Genomic DNA, 16,319 nt, shown 5'->3' on the forward strand with positions numbered 1-16,319 from the left:
AATGTCAGTACAAACTTGAAAACTGTTTGGTTAAGGGCTTTTTGTGATACATGAACGTTATTTTAGTTTGAAATGTTACAGTAAAAGTGCTTGTATTGCGGTCTCGGCTCGTATGTTCGGCCGCTCGGTGTCGTACTTCCCCCGCTACGTTTTCCCCCGATTTTAATAGAAGTTTGTATTTTAGGGACAAAAGAGAAAACCACGGACTTTATTAAGCTTAGGGCGGGGATGGACCACATGTTCACTGGAGCAAAGTATTCGGCGGCTGTGGCATGGAGGCACAATAACATCTCATATTTTAAGTTTAGTTTTTTCTGCGAAAACACAAAAGGAATAACCAGCTTCTGGAGCTGATCAGGGAGGACATGAGGCTGCAGAGGGAGGCAGAGCAGCAGAGGGCACAGGAGAGAAGGGAGAATTTTGACAGGCTTTTTACTTTGCTAGAAAAAATGGTATTTGGTTTTCGACAATTGTCCCGCCCAGTAGCGGATAAAAGCTGTTACTACAGCGTCTACATAAAGCTAATCAGACATAACTGATTAGCACTTCCTGTTAATTTCTTCAAAATAAAACATCACTTTTAAATTTCTTCCATTTTGAAATTTTTTTTACCAAAGACTACTACTAAAATGACTGCAAGTGACTTTTAAAAAAATTATTAGAATTAAGCATTTTAAGGATGTCCTCAGTTGTTTTTATTCTTAATGAATAAAATATACAACACTCACTTAAGGTTCCTCATTGTAGAGGAAATGTCTAATCCCCCCAGGTCATATCACTTTATTTCTATTTTTAATTTATCCGATGTTTTAGCATAAATTAAAACTGAATATCAGAAACATTGTAAACAAGCCAAAAAAGATCCCAAGTTATAGATGCCTTTGTGTAATTTGCTACCTAGTGGCTCAAACTTGTAACTGCAACTAAATGAATCCCCTCCAGTGGCTCCAAAGCCCGACAGAGCCGGTCTTCTTTCTCCTTTTAGATGCAACACTTAATGACATAAGTGCAGAATATTGTCCCCAATATATCAGAATGAATGATTTCTAGATGAAATTTAAAAGAGAAACAAAACCACCTGTGTTTTTATTTTCACACTGAACATAAAGGTAACATCATACTGTACACACATACACAAACTAAAAACTGCATATTCACTTTAAAAATGAAAAAAGCTACAAAATACGTGGAAAAACATAAAAAACATTTGGCAGGAATTAAACTTGGATTGTTTTTTCTTCAGCTGAAGGAAACGTTTTTACTTCTTTGGTGTCCTTGATGTGTCCAATCCAATAAAATCAGTCTGTAGTAAAAAATTTTCTGTTTAATCAATAAATACTTTCCCTTTTCTTTTATTTCCCACTTGTTTCTGAGAAAATTATTAGAGATCCTTCAAAAAATTAGATGAGTCAGTTTTAAAAACCTGTTCACAGATTTTGCACAATATAAATAATGTTTTTGCAATTCTGACCAAATAAATCTAAAACCAATGGATGGATGTTTAGTTTGAACTGGAAACAGAAGATTTTTCTCAGTGACAAACTGTCTTAAAGCTTTCTGATGATGAAAAATCGATTTTAAACAAGGAATTTGTCCGTGCTTTCAGAAATGGTCCTAGGTGTGCAGAAATGTCTTTAGCTGAAGCGTCTCTTCCACCGATAACCTGTCGTGGTAGAAGCTGAGCCCAGTTAGGAGCTCGATGTCCCGGACTCGAGCCGTGTGGAAACTCATCCACTTCTCCACAAACGAGTAATCTGACCCCTCCTGAGGAGAAGCAGGAACAGGGACAAGATAAGCTGGGAGAGAACGTCTGCTGGAGGTTTTAGCTGAGGTGGTACTCACCGTGCAGACCTCTGAGTAGTCCGGTCTGTGAGGCAGGATGTAGGCCGACACCTGGAGTGGACCTTTACACTCCACAGGACTAAAGGTGGAGTTGCGGCAGGAGGTCAGGATCAGAAAGAAATGTGTCGGGACATCCGCTTCATTCCTGAAAGGAACCAGGTTTACAGCAGAAATGAGATTAGCCTAAATATGAATATTTACGCATGATTTATTTTATTTTGAGCAAAAGTTTGAAGCCAACTTTGATTTCTTTCTTCTTTTAAAAGATGCTACATGATCTAGTCATCTTTCATAGAGGTTGTGATGAGACTCTCCAGCGATTTCTTGTTTTTTTTTTTTTGGATTTCAGCTGATCATTTTCTTCCTTGTATCTGATTATTGCTCAAACACAGACTCCTTACTCATTAGACGACATCAAAACTCCCAAACTCGACCTGCAGCTCTTTAACCTCAGATAAAAACAAATACTTTCATATTGCAGCAAGTCCCCCTAGATCCAGATGGTAGGAAGCGGACGATGTTTGTATGAAAAAAGATAAAAAAAAAGATGCAAAATGCTTGTTTTGTTGTTTTTGAAAAGCGAACCCATTAGATCACCATGGTAACTGCCTGATGAGGACATGTCTGCATTTTCTTTGCTCGTCTTGAGATTAGGGCCGATTCAAGAAATTCAATAAATTTCTCACCTTGGAAATAAAATAAAAGACCTGTTTTGCTAGAATTAATTAGAAATTTGCAACGAGTTCACAGATGGGGAAAGGTATTATTTTTAAATTTTCTTTTAGGTAGTGATGTGCTCAAATTTTGGAGGAAAATAATCTGATTTTTTGAGTTTCAGCTCAACTGATTCTGATCAGCAGCAGATTTCACATCTCTTCAAAACTAGTGTCAGTATCAATAAATATTGATACAATAAAAATGCACAAACAAAATATTTACTGCTCTCCAGTGACAAAAAAAACAGCAGCAAAGATTATTTCATACTTACCCTAAAATTTTGTTAAATTTATCAGCGTGCCCGTCAAAATTTGTATCAAAAATCGGCCCACTGATGATATTAATCCCATTTAGGATTTGTGAATATTTCACGAGCAAAGAATTATGGAAATAGGTCCAAACATCTGAGAAAACACAAAAAGTTTCCATTAGTCCAGAAAAAACAACAATCCCTCTACTTTTTCTTCAGACCCCTGCACCTACAGTAATCAGCCACCAGGGGGCAGCATTCATCCACTCAATGACTATTATTCAGTCTTAAAAAATAAAAAGGACTAAAGTTTTGTTTTATATCAGTCGTATTTCAGGATTGTAGTCATGATTTTATTTTTTGCAGTTTTATAAATTCAATGTTGTTGCATAATTAAACTGTAAAGGCCATTCTTTCTGGATCACTGTCATATTATTGTTAAAATGTTTTTAATTAAAAAGACAACAAAGCATTAACTATTATACTGAACATTTCAGTCTGTAACTAAAGCTAAAACATTTAATTATGATTTCTGCAGAAGGACGATGAGGTGACTGAAAACCTTTAATTGTGTTTTACAGGAGGAGTTAAATTAAAGAAGCATCTTAATTACACTCTGCTCTTAAATAATCAGCTTCATAAGCATCCAGGGCTTAAAGTAACAGAAAGACTGAAATGCCAGGGGTCTGAAAATGCAGGAAATTCCAAAAATTACAAAACTGATTTCCTTATTTAGAAATTAAATTAAAAAAAAAAGTCCTAACTGCAAGCCGGGAGTTGAACCTGCGTCAGTCATGATCTAAAGTCTCCCTGCAGGCTTCAGCTGAACTACCTGGAATCTTTAAAACTCGATCATCTCATGTTAACACATGCGAGTTTGCCAGGGATAATAAAAAGACAAATAGCTGACTCACTTTTAAAGGCTGGGAACATCGGCACCATGTTGCTGTTGATGAGGGAGTCCGTCTCTGGAGCGCTGCTGTTCAGATCTGTAGAGAAATCAGGATTTAACACCAGCCTGAAATAATCCCTCCATTTAGTAAAAGTACAAATAAAGAGTTAGTTTTGAAGGTGGTAAAATAAATCTTTTAGGGGTTTCATTACTTATTTTTCATTTATTGCATAATTTTGTGATTTTACAAAAAAGCTTAGAAAAACAATCTATGTATTTCATAAGGCTCACTTTTATGCGTTTCAAAAAAATCATACATTATCCCTGAAAGTGGAAAATGTCAGTTTGCTCCTTTAAACCAGCAAAAGCCGTAGTTACAAATCTCTGAGGCTCTTACTTTGAAGGTTAAAAGCTGAAACATTAACAGCTGCTTTGAAAGGTTCAATGTATTTTTTAGGAGGATTTTCCAAGTGTGTTTTAGTGCAAAGATTATCTGACTTATAAGGTCCTTCTGTTTAGAGACCAGGAGCAAAGACTGTTTTATATGTTTGGTCAGATCAAACCAAGAGGGAACCCCAGGCTCCCAGAAATTGCAGTTCCTCCCTCAACCACTAGGGGCTGGCACCAGAAAGGAGCAAGTTACCATCGACTCCCATGTTAAAAATGCCAACTTCACAGCAGAAATAAACAAACCTCCGTTAGCTTCGGTTAGCTTGTAGCTGGGAACACAGGTGGAGTCAGAACCTCATAGTTCCGCTCTCAGCTCCACATTTATTCTGATTTTTAGACTCTCTGGCCGTGACAAGATGTGTAACATGGCCAGTGGCGCCCCCAGAAAAGTTTCATAAAGGTGGCCATGGGGCCAGAGAAAAATTTGGGGTGGCACACTAAATTGATCCTTGTGTATATCTGGAAATGTTTAGCCTGTATTGATGCAATAAATGCTCCTTTAATTAATTTTCATTATAAAAACACAAACAAAAAACATTATGCATCCAACACACATCAAATTTAAGAAACACAAACATTTTAGAAAAAAATCAAGTGGGGTGGCCAACACCCCTGGCCCCCCCTTGGGGGCACCACTGGACACGGCCAAGATGATCAGAACCAACTGGCTTCTGGGGTTTGTATAGTATTTTTTTTTACAGTCAGTGGTTCAAACCCAGGAAAAAGGATGATTAAAGGTTCATGACTTAACTATTTCTTTAGCTGAAGCTACCTGGAGCCAAAACTCAATCTCCCCAAACTTAAACAGGATTTCATCACACTCTCTGTAATGCACACGTATAGTTACACACACTCACAGGGAGGGTGCAGAAGGCCAAAGGTCAGTCTGGGGTGGTTTTTGAAGCGAGAACACAGCTGACCGGCTGAGGGCGGGACACGAACGTCAGCACGAACACACTCCTCTGGACTCGGCGCTCTGACATGGACCTGAGAGAGCAGATTAGTCAGTGTTGGACTCATGACTTGGCTTTGTGCACTCGTTCGGTTTACAGAACTTCTCATTTTCTCCTCACTCGCAACAGAAAAGTCGCTTATTTTTGTTCACAATGAGCCGTAAATTCAGAGAACTTTGCGTGAAATAGGAACAAAAATGTGGCTGTGGTCTAGTAAACAAAAACAGACCCCCTAAAAAATTCCTCCGAACGTTCATACCATGGTTTCTAAAACATTTATGCATTTTCTTTCAGACAGTGAGAACAACTTGAGCATCACACACACACACACACACACACACACACACACACACACACACACACACACACACACACACACACACACACACACACACACACACACACACACACACACACACACACACACACACACACACACACACACACACACACACACTCAAGAAGCAGTAAAAATATACTTGCACTTTTTAAAGCGTGAATCATGAAATCAGAGTGAAAATTATCCAACATAATAATCACAAAATTAAAGATGCGATTTGTGATGTAATAACTTTGGAATTTCATAATGATAAAACAATAACTCGCCAACTGTGATACTTTGATTTTCCACCAGAAGGCAGAAAACACATATTTGAGTGGATAAGCAGGTGTTTCAGGAATGTACTAATCTTGTTAAAGAGATGGAGGCCCTAACCCCAAAACAGATGTATTAAATATAACATAATACAGTGGTAATGACAAAAACACGTGATGTACTAAATAGTTAATATTTTACTATTGTTTATTACATTCATGTTTCTTTGTAAGAAAAAAGAAAATATGCTTTACATTTCAGATAATTGGTTTAAATTGTGAGTGAATGCAGTGATTCTGTTAAAAAAACTGAAATAAAGAAAACATTTAAATGAATAAAATGACGGATTTAGGTTTTATCCTATGAGAAATACTGTTGATCACCCTTGATCAAACAGGATCAATAAAACAGCTCAAAACTAAATGTAAATAAATGCATAAAATTAACCAAAACAAGAGAAACCCTTCCATTTAAGTGGAAATCCTTTCACAATTATAGATAAATAAACTTATCAACAACTACGTTTTAGTGAAATAACTTGTAAACCCCAAGAAAATTGATTCATATCCCTCTCTGCTGTGCTGCAGCTCTTCCTCAGGCAGGCATGTAAATAAAGGTTAATATCCACACTTTGATTTAACCCTCTCAGGCTCAAAATAAGTTCTGATAAAAGGACGAACAACTAAGTCCTTCAGGGGAACTTCTGCGTTAAAAAATGCTCATGAAATACCGTAAATCCTCTAATACAGGCCCGGGCCTGTATTTGACTCAAGCTCATCAAGCTCCGGGCCTTTATTGGAAGGAGGGCCAGAATTAGAGGCAGGCCTCAATTTCTATTTGAGCAAAATGAACTAATGGTTCGCTGGAGTTTTTGACAATTAAAACTGCGCCCACATTTTCAAAGTTAAACACATTCCTTTTAACAACGGTAGTTTCTGCTTCTGCCCTCTCCCCCCTCCCCCTGCGCAGCGGCCGCAAACTCACTGATGCGCCTGCAGCCTCTCGGAGATCCTGCTGCTCTAAACATTAAAATAATTATTCCATTTTCTGTTCCTCACTTCTGATAACCTTCAATGGTGACTGTTTGTTGCAACCACCAGGTACAAAAACTAACTTGTTTTTATTTGACTATTTTTCTGTCCTGCCTGTTTATTATCTTCCTGCATCTCCTCTCAATCCTAAAGAAAAACTGCTACCTGGGTTCATATATATATTCACCTTATGAGTTACCTTTGAACTGCAGTTCTAAAAGATCTACCGACCGCAAAAACAGCGGAGTGCTCGCCGGCCGCATCAGTTAGGTGCGTCACTGGAGGACAAAACAGCTGATGCGCCCCGCTCCACAGCAGCGAAACGCATCAGGCGCAAATAAAAGACAGAAAACATTAAAGGAAATGAGCCGACATGAACAATCGCGTGTTAAATTAGTTTTTGAGGTGGCGACACCTGATTTGATAATGTTACTGTGGCCGTGCTCAGGACGCAGATCTACCGACCGCAAAAACAGCGGAGTGCTCCCTGCTTGGCGGCCGCATCAGTGATCGGTGCGTCACCGGATGACAAGGTGATGCACCCCGCTTCACAGCGAAACGCATCAGGCGCAAATAAAAGACAGAAAACATTAAAATAATGATTTCATTTTCTGTTCCTCACTTCTGATTACCTTCAATGGTGTCTGTTTGTTGCAACCACCAGGTACAAAAACTAACTTGTTTTTATTTGACTAGTTTTCTGTCCTGCCTGTTTATTATCTTCCTGCATCTCCTCTCAATCCTAAAGAAAAACTGCTACCTGGGTTCATATATATTCACCTTATGAGTTACCTTTGAACTGCAGTTCTAAAAGATCTACCAACCACAAAAACAGTGGAGTGCGTGCTGCTCGCCGGCCGCATCAGTGAGGTGCGTCACCGAGGACAAAACAGGTGATGCGCCCCGCTCCACAGCAGTGAAACGCATCAGGCACAAATAAAAGAATAAAAGACAGAAAACATCAAAGGAAATGAGCCGAGATGAACGATCGCGTGTTGAATTAGTTTTTGAGGTGGCGACACCTGATTTGATAATGTTACTGTGGCCGTGCTCAGGACGCAGATGTCTGGAGCACGTCAACAATCAGAGCTTTGCATGCGCACGCTGGTGAAGGTTAGGATGGGGGTTAGGGGAAGGTTAAATTGCAAGAGGGTAAACGTCACAATTTGGTTAAATGTCCGTTTTACGGCGGGTGTCAGTACCGACGCTCTGGCACAGCGCGTTGCCTCCCGATGCGCAGGAGCTTGTCACCTGCTGACAGCAGGCTGCTGTCTTTTCCGAGGACTGCATCTTGCTGGTCATTATCACGTGACAGCGACTAGTCGATGACAGGCATAACAAGTCACTATAGAACGGTGAAGTCGACTAGTGACTAGTTCATACAACCCCTGCTACTGCTCCCCAGAGTGTTCTGCAGCATAATCAGCACGTTCTCTTTGAACTTGATATCAAATTTTTGCCTCCTCTTCGTCTCCGCACGGTTAAAGTTACCCTCGCGGTCTATCACTGGCCAATCAAAAGTGAGACGGATGACCCCCCCCCCCCCCCCCCCCGTACTTGCTTGTTACCACATTCCACCCAGCCACAATAAAAAAACGGCCATTATTCACCTCCGCCGACTCCGACACCGGCCAGAATATGATACTCGGCGGTTAATTAAATACAGGCTAATATTAGAGGATTTACGGTACGTATGTGGAGTAACCAGGTAGGTAGGTTTTAACATTGCAAATCTGCAACGCCTGCCTCCAGAGGGTTAAAATATCAGTTTTCAGATTTGAAAATTTAGATGTGAACTCAGATTATTATGAACAGAAAACAATGGAACATCACAAGTCTGTATCAGGGTACTACACTGCACTTGCTCCATCACTACAGTATAATGTAAGAGTGTAGACTCTCTCGGGAGAGCGTTACTCCGCCTGAGGTTGTGATTTACAAGAAATCTGAACCACACAGTTAGAACGACAAGTCTGCTTTGAGCCAGCATCAGCAGAAAAGATGAGTCCCAGCTGTTTGGAGATGGGATGAACAACCTCCTCCAGCGTGCTGCCAAACCACGACCGCAGGAGAAAGACAGCAGGGACATCCTCGGCTGATCGGCTAAGTTTAGAAATACCAGAGCATTCTCACCAGAGGCTGGATGACGTACGACACCCAGAGCGGCATGATGATGTCTCGGCTGTATCCGGTGAGGTAATCTGATTGGTACAGAAGACAAAAGCTGGCGTCTGGCTGGATGATTTGAGGAGTGCCGAAAGGGTGGTGGAGGCGGCGCAAGGAAGCTTTGGTTTCTGGAGAGAAAATGTGCATCACTGCTCAGAAAAACACACAAAAAGCATCTTTAATGCATAAATAAACAAAAACTTTACTCACCATCATTAATAGCAAGTAGAACGGTGTTCATTTGTTTCTCCTGAAAATTTTTATACATATTTGTTATCAGATAATGAACCAAACCCTTGATTATGGGAATTTAAACAATCACCTGCACATGACAAATAAAAACTTTGAATACAATAAAGTTGATCAAAGAATCAGAAGAACGTGTTTGAGACGAACCATTTCGACGGTCTGAGATGCACAGCGGCACTGCAGGAGGGATGTCGGTGCGGGGTTGGGGTCAGAGGTCTCACAGGGGGTGTCGAGGGACAGCGGCGCTCGGTGCACCGGTTTGTAGTAAGGATCCTTCAGGAGATGGTTCAGACTGCCATGGGTCCCGTTGTTTGAAGCGGGGCTAATTTCCAGAAGATCTGGTGGAACATGAAGAAAAGGTAAAACTGCTTATAAAATAGCTCGCCTGACCTGTACGAACCAGAATATCACCCGTTTGTCTGAGATTAGGGGACAAAGAGCTAAAGTACAGTCAGCAACAGCGTGGATGAAAACATCTTGTTGATGACTCGATGGTAAAACAAACCCTGTGAGGAACATTTCAAACGCCTCGTCGGATCTTTGATATGAAGAGGTTCTAAAGGCAAAAGATACCCTACAAGAGCAAGATGAACCTAAGGAAGCAAAGGTTTCGTTGTTTTGTAGGAAAATTTACTAAACCGTCAGCAGGAAATCACAAAAACACCAAACAAGCTCAACCACAAAGATTTGTGTCATCTTCCACCAATCAGACCAACTAACCTTCGCACACAAATCTTAAGATCTTTACCGATGAACTCGTCTGATCTGATGATTCTAGTTTAGTTGTGAAGATCACCAAATTCAGCCGGCATGGTGGAACAATTGGTAGCAATAAGGTCACAGGTTCAAATCCCAGCTGCAGCCTTTTGCATGGAGTTTTCCCCAGCTACTCTGGTTTTCACACACAGACCAAAAACATGCACGCTAGGTTGACTTGTCTCTCTAAATTGTTCCTAGTTGTGTGCGCGTGGCTGGTCATGTGTCTCCGTGTCCCTTTGATGGACTAGAGATTGGTCCAGAACATCCCCATCTCTCTTAGAGACCAGATCCCAGTGACCCCAGTGAGTACGAGGTGGTTAGGATAAAAAGTGAGCGACTGTTCTTGACTTGTGTTTTCTTGGATCAATACGTTTTTTTTCTCGCATCCGTCTGTAAAGACATCCTGATTTCCGGACAAGATGGTCCCCCGTTATAGGACCAGGAAGTAAGCAGGTGGAAAAAACGTGAAATCTTATAGAGTTAAAACCAGTGTAAGGTCACCGCAGTAGCAGGAAGACGAGGATTTGACTCAAAATGACAGGACAAATAAATCTAAAGAATACAAATCAAACCTGAACAAGTGAGTGCGTGACTAACAGGTTTTACAAAATAAAACAGGAAGTAGAGCTGGAAATACAAAACTTAACTAACTTTAAAATAAAATCCATGCCAACCCAACTGTGTTTTTCCCAAAACATCCAGTCAAAAATCAACTACCAGACAATTAAAAGCAGGAAAAAGAGCACTTACCACACATGAGATTATAGATTTCTATATTCTCAAAAGGAGCTACGACTGTGTTGGTTTTAAACGCTGGACCGTAGCCGATGAAAATCGCCTGAAAGTAAAATAAAACATGTATTAACCTCCTTTCAGCAGTTTTAAAGGATAGAATACATCAACTGGAAACCTTCATATGGACAACATCACATATTTAGGCCATGTGTAAATATTTGACCTGAACTCTGACATATTTTTCTCCAGACCGATGACTCTGCGGCGAGGACGTTTTCAGATGAGCAAACTGTTTACTCAACAGCCTTTTGCTTCACCCTAAAGTCAGATGGGTGAGTAAACGGTCTGCAGAGTTACACACTTATGCTAAAGACTCAGATGACGGTGGCTTTAGGTTCATGTGAGGAGGAAAACATCCCATGACAAGAAGTCACAAAGTTTTTGTGCCTCTAAATTTAAATTTAGATGTTTTTCTAAATATTTTCTCCAGAAATTTCCTCAAATGTGGTCAGATTCATGCAAAAACAAAACAAAAACAAAGCTAATTATTTAGTGAGTGTTTTGAAAACACCACATTGGAGGAAACTGATTAATTATTTTGGTAACACTCTCTTTTACAGTCCCCTAATTACTAAGTACTTACACGGTAATTCCATAGTAAGTTAAAGTGTTTTGTTTTATTCTAAGAACTTAAACAGTTATTACCATGTTTAATTTTTATTAATCACTCTTGTTTAAGACTGCATTACTCAATAATTGCACGTCTTTAATTATGCACTATAATTACAGAGTAATACACTTTAACTTACTATGTAGATCCTATGTAAGTACTTAGAAATTAGGGAACTGCAAAAGGAAGTGTTAACAATATTTCTAATAACAGCGGACACACACATCCTTCCTTCCTCTGACCTGCATGTTGTCGAAGACGTTATCGGAACCGTGGAAACCGCCAGTACAGTACTTCACTTCCTGTTGGTTTCTGCTCAAGACAAATAAAAAGAAAAGCATCTCTGACCAAATGAGAAAACACGTTCAAGCTGTGTTTCGATCGTATTCAAACAGGAACGTAGAACATAATCCCGTTACCCAGACAGTCATGATTCTTGGAAGTCTGCAGCATGCCGAGGTAACGGCGTTGTGTTTCTAATTAGCAGTTTAGACCCATAAAAGGTCTCATTCTCCTCCCCAACAAGCTTTATTTATTACACATGATTATTGTTAACCACTCTGCAAAATAAAGTTTCATGTAGTAGTAAATTTGATGCTTTCACAACTTTAGCGGGTCAAAATCAAGCAAATTCTACAATCTGGACCAAATTACTCTTAACTTTTGGACACCTTGCACTTAAGTTTCCATCATTACTGAACAGCTGGTGCATTTAAAAGCTCTCTGAGTGCTCCGTCAATCTAGTTTTATCACACTGTTGGTTAAAAATCAATAAGAACTCAGGCCTCTGTGTTCCTTTCCCATATATTAAACAGAGGGTAATTAAAAGGATTTTTAGAAAATAATTCAAATACAAAGAATAACATTGATGAAGTGAAAAGACAAGCTCCGTCATCCGGGAGGGGCTACGAGTAGACCCGCTGCTCCTCCACATCGAGAGGAGCCAGTTGAGGTGGCTCGGGCATAAAGTTAGGGTGCCTCCTGGCATGTCCAACCAGAAGGAGACCTAAAGAAAGACTCAGGACACGCTGGAGGGACTATGTCTCTCAGCTGGCCAGAGAACACCTTGAGATTCCCCCGGAGGAGCTGGCCCAAGTGGCTGGGGAACGGGAAGTCTGGGCCTTTCTGCTTAGGGTGCTGCCCATGTCACCCCAATAAGTGGACGAGGATGGATTGATGGGTTAGTTAAGATCTGAGATAATCAAAGTTTTCCTAATTCTAATGGGCTTTTGAAACTGGTTTAAAGCCTACTGGTTTGTACTGGTTTATTGCATTGCACCAACCATTTTTTTTGGAAGAGTTGAGTTTCTTCAATAAAAATAAAAATAAATCACATTGCAGCTATGGTTTGAGTTCAGTCTGAACAAACCAAATGAAACCAAAGCGGTGACCGTGTTTGGATGACACCAAAGACTAACTGGAGGAAAATGCTGTCGGAAAGTTTCAGATCATTAACTTTAACGGCAGATTTTAGTCATTCCTAAACAGAAGTAAGTCACTCACAGCGCCGCCTGCCAGCCTGACTTCATGTAGAGGTGACCTCTCTCGATGCGTTGGTTGTTGGCGAAGTGCATCCTTTTGGGGAGGTTTTCTTTCAGGTACGGCCTCATGGGCTGCTCGGGGGTCCTGCACTTCAGAACACACACAGAAGGGGGGGAATAAACACACAGCAGAGGGAGGATGGGTGTGTTTGTGATGAAGCCACGCAAGCAGATAATCCCTCATTCTTCTTATCAATACAAAGGTCACATTTGGAATATTTCGCATACCGACAAGTTCTTCACCAGGCCTTCGTAGTCGACTGTGGGAGAAAAGGGCAAATTTTAACAAAAAAATGATGCGGGTCAGGAAAAGAGGTCATGGACAAACACTCACAGGAGAAATAATCATCAGGAAGACGCTTGGGTCTGATGCGAGCGGCCGGGCCTTGGATGATGATAAAATCAGACGTGTGTTGTTGGTAGTTTGTCACAAACGTCGCCCTGTCACAGGACGCCTCCTCCATGCCTGTTGAATAGGAAACATAGAGCAGCTCATTAGGGCTTTAGCACTAAAATGTGCATATTTGGACTCTTATGGGTTTCAAATGACAAATGTTTTAGATGTTGTTTGTGTTTTGTCTCATTCTGATGTAATTCCTTTAAATATGAACCTTTAGGATTCTCAGGAGTTGTTTGCGCTCCAACATCAGCAGCTGCGGTGTTATGGGTGTGACACACGTGAACCTCACCAAGTCTGGTGCTTTATAACAAACAGCAGACCAACTCCTGCTTTAAAACCAACATCTCCTCTTGGATGCTTGCGGGACAATATAATTACAAGGCTAAACGTGTGGTCCCCAGATACCAGCAGAAGCGTCACCCCACCAAGTATTTTCTTCCCAATTTACTTTTTCTGTAGTTTTCTCTACAACAGGTGAAGCAACTCAACCAAATCAAATACTTGAAGTCGACTCGCGATGGCCAAAAAAAGCAGCGTTGTTGCCACACGCTGGTTTCCGTTGTAGAGCGGCACTGTGATTGCAGAGACTTAAACATGAAGTGCAAAGATTCAAATAGAAAAAAAAATCATTTTAGTTGAGTTTTATTTCCCAACAGTGGTCGTATTTTATTTAAATAACTAAAATCTGCTCTGCCTTTAACCACATCAGCGCCGTGTACTTGTCTCACCGTGATCGGACATGATTATCACATTGGCGCACCGATGGAGGCGTCTTTCTTTAAGGCCGTTCATGAGCATCCCCAGTAACTTGTCAACCTTCTCCAAAGCTGAAATCACCTGAAGAAGCAAAAATGGTTGAACTTTTACATCATTTGTTGCATTAAAAACAATATCCAACAACTTGAATAAGCTAAGACAAAATTAAATTGTGTTTAACTAGAAGAAGGGAATTACAACCACATGAGAAAGAAAACAATATCACTGCTTTCCCCAGGATTAGAGACTGATTTGATTTATGACACAACCATTAACGGATCATTTTTATCTAGAATATTTCATAAGCAGACATATACAAATGTGTTGTTTTCTTTCTGAAATTCAAAAATTCTGCATTTTATAATTAGTGTAAAAAGTGAACTTTTATAATAAATTTTAATCATATGAAAACATTAAATGTAAAATTTTTATTCTACGAAATTGTTGTTGTTTTGTTTTTGTTAAGAGTACATTAGAACCACATGAAGGTGTCTACTGAATTTTTAAATACCAAATAAATATCTAATAATAAAACATCAGTTCAAATGGGACACAAAGTGGAACTATTATTTTAGTTATAAAATAAATGTAGGTCGGTATTTGTAAGTATTTATCGTTGTTACAGTGATCCACGTCTCACCTCTTATTTATACACCCAGCAACCCGCCTAAACCCAGTGTGGAGGAGCTCACCTGCTGACTTTCTGGACCATATTTATGTCCTGCAGTGTCAGGTTCATCCACATACAAGGTGTAAAAATCCGCTCTGAAACGAGAAATAGAACATTTTAGCAGGATTAAAGAAAAGGCTCAGTTTTAATTTTTTTTAGTTTTAATACAACTAATCAGAGTTCACATTTTAAAGAGACTGTTGGGATTTATTTACACCAGCAGGAGGCACAAAAAACAAAGCTTTTGATAAGTAATTCTAGAATTATTACATATTAAATGACTGGATTACTCGTTTAATCAATACGTTTGCAGCAGTCTCTATGAATGCCTTTGCAGGCAGTACTCAGGGCCCAAAAAAACCCACAGACCCCTGGCTCAGCAGGGCCAAGTCTGCAAAATCACAGTAGAGCTTACGGTGGCCTAGTGGTAGAGTGTCTGCCCTGAAACTGGGAGATCAGGGTTCAATTCCTGGTCGGGTCAGACCAAAGACTTTGAAAAAAATGGGAGCCAATGCCTCCCTGCTTGACACTCAGCAATGAGGTTTGGATTGGGGGGTTTAAACCACCAAATGTTTCCCAAGCGCGGCTTGTCTGCAGCTCACCGCTCCCCCAGGGGATGGGTCAAATGCAGAGAACAAATTTCGCACACACATCAGTGTGTGTGAGGACTGATGGGACTTTAACTTTAAAATGCTGCAAATCCATTTGTCCGACTCTTTTTTTTCTTATCAGATGCATTTTATTTTGATCATAACAAAATTCAAGTTAAATGCAAATTAGATCAACTGCAGGTAAGACACTGACAACTACTGATGACTCCACTCAACACTTTGTACTGTTTCTTCAACAATAACCTGGTTTTATAATTATAATAAACTCATACAACCTTTGCTCCTTTGGCAAACTGAGCCACCCGAACAATGTTGCCAATCTTTGCTCAAATGGGATCTGGCTGTACACAGAAAGGCTTGATATTATAAAGTCATCAATTCAACACTGCATTTTGGAATTAAGTTAAGCTCAAGAACCAAAGAGGGGGGCCGGTCCTACCTGTCATACTGCTTGTAGAAATCTGGGAAGGTTCCATTGATGGGCACGTCAGAACCTGGCCAGAAGAAAGTGGCTGTTCTGAGTTTCTGACGCATGGCGGTAAGCCAGACCTGATGGAGACGAGAGTAGAAGAGTAAAAGGAAGATGAAAAATTAATCATTTCGGCTTGTAATCGATTCAGAGTGAGCTGTAGCAGACGCACACTATTAGCAAGCATGAAGTCCTTCACAGTTGGGTCAAAACTGTATATATCAATCTACAGGCTGGAGTATACTATTAATGCTGCAAGGTCATAAATAAGTTTTTGCACATGCATTTTACACATTCTTGCATAGTAAATTCATCGTGAATCATCCATCTTTCCGTGGTTTTCTGGAAAGTCATACAGCTGCTGCATGTTAGATCTTAGAGGAGGTATTTGTCATGCAGAAATGGATTGAGTTTCAGGAAACCTCCTGTTTCAGTGGAAACCACAAGTCCAGCTTCCACAAACTGTCATTTTAACATGACCTTAATCCATAATTATAACACGAAACTCATAGCTGGGGAGTAAATTACAGCACAGCTTTAGAAACAAGACAGATGTGTTGCAT

The 16,319-nt window shown here is 40.2% G+C and overlaps 1 protein-coding gene across 1 annotated transcript in view; it reads right to left on the reverse strand.

Annotated features, from left to right (window-relative positions):
• Window positions 1–1,056: 1,056 nt before the first annotated feature.
• Window positions 1,057–16,319, reverse strand: part of enpp1 (ectonucleotide pyrophosphatase/phosphodiesterase 1) — a 31,312-nt gene continuing 16,049 nt past the window's right edge. The window contains exons 7-23 of the mRNA XM_015947463.3: window positions 15,727–15,836; window positions 15,563–15,628; window positions 14,699–14,771; window positions 13,979–14,087; window positions 13,185–13,316; window positions 13,079–13,110; window positions 12,813–12,940; window positions 11,552–11,621; window positions 10,655–10,742; window positions 9,293–9,483; window positions 9,107–9,146; window positions 8,864–9,024; window positions 5,009–5,138; window positions 3,724–3,798; window positions 2,831–2,963; window positions 1,843–1,987; window positions 1,057–1,764 (exon numbers count right to left, since the gene is read on the reverse strand). Coding sequence (XP_015802949.3) covers window positions 1,615–1,764; window positions 1,843–1,987; window positions 2,831–2,963; window positions 3,724–3,798; window positions 5,009–5,138; window positions 8,864–9,024; window positions 9,107–9,146; window positions 9,293–9,483; window positions 10,655–10,742; window positions 11,552–11,621; window positions 12,813–12,940; window positions 13,079–13,110; window positions 13,185–13,316; window positions 13,979–14,087; window positions 14,699–14,771; window positions 15,563–15,628; window positions 15,727–15,836 — 1,833 coding nt within the window. The 3' untranslated portion in view covers window positions 1,057–1,614. The remainder of the gene's footprint in view (window positions 1,765–1,842; window positions 1,988–2,830; window positions 2,964–3,723; window positions 3,799–5,008; window positions 5,139–8,863; window positions 9,025–9,106; window positions 9,147–9,292; window positions 9,484–10,654; window positions 10,743–11,551; window positions 11,622–12,812; window positions 12,941–13,078; window positions 13,111–13,184; window positions 13,317–13,978; window positions 14,088–14,698; window positions 14,772–15,562; window positions 15,629–15,726; window positions 15,837–16,319) is intronic.

The sequence above is a fragment of the Nothobranchius furzeri genome, chromosome 2, assembly GCF_043380555.1.
Source record: "Nothobranchius furzeri strain GRZ-AD chromosome 2, NfurGRZ-RIMD1, whole genome shotgun sequence".
Taxonomy (NCBI): Eukaryota; Metazoa; Chordata; class Actinopteri; order Cyprinodontiformes; family Nothobranchiidae; genus Nothobranchius; species Nothobranchius furzeri.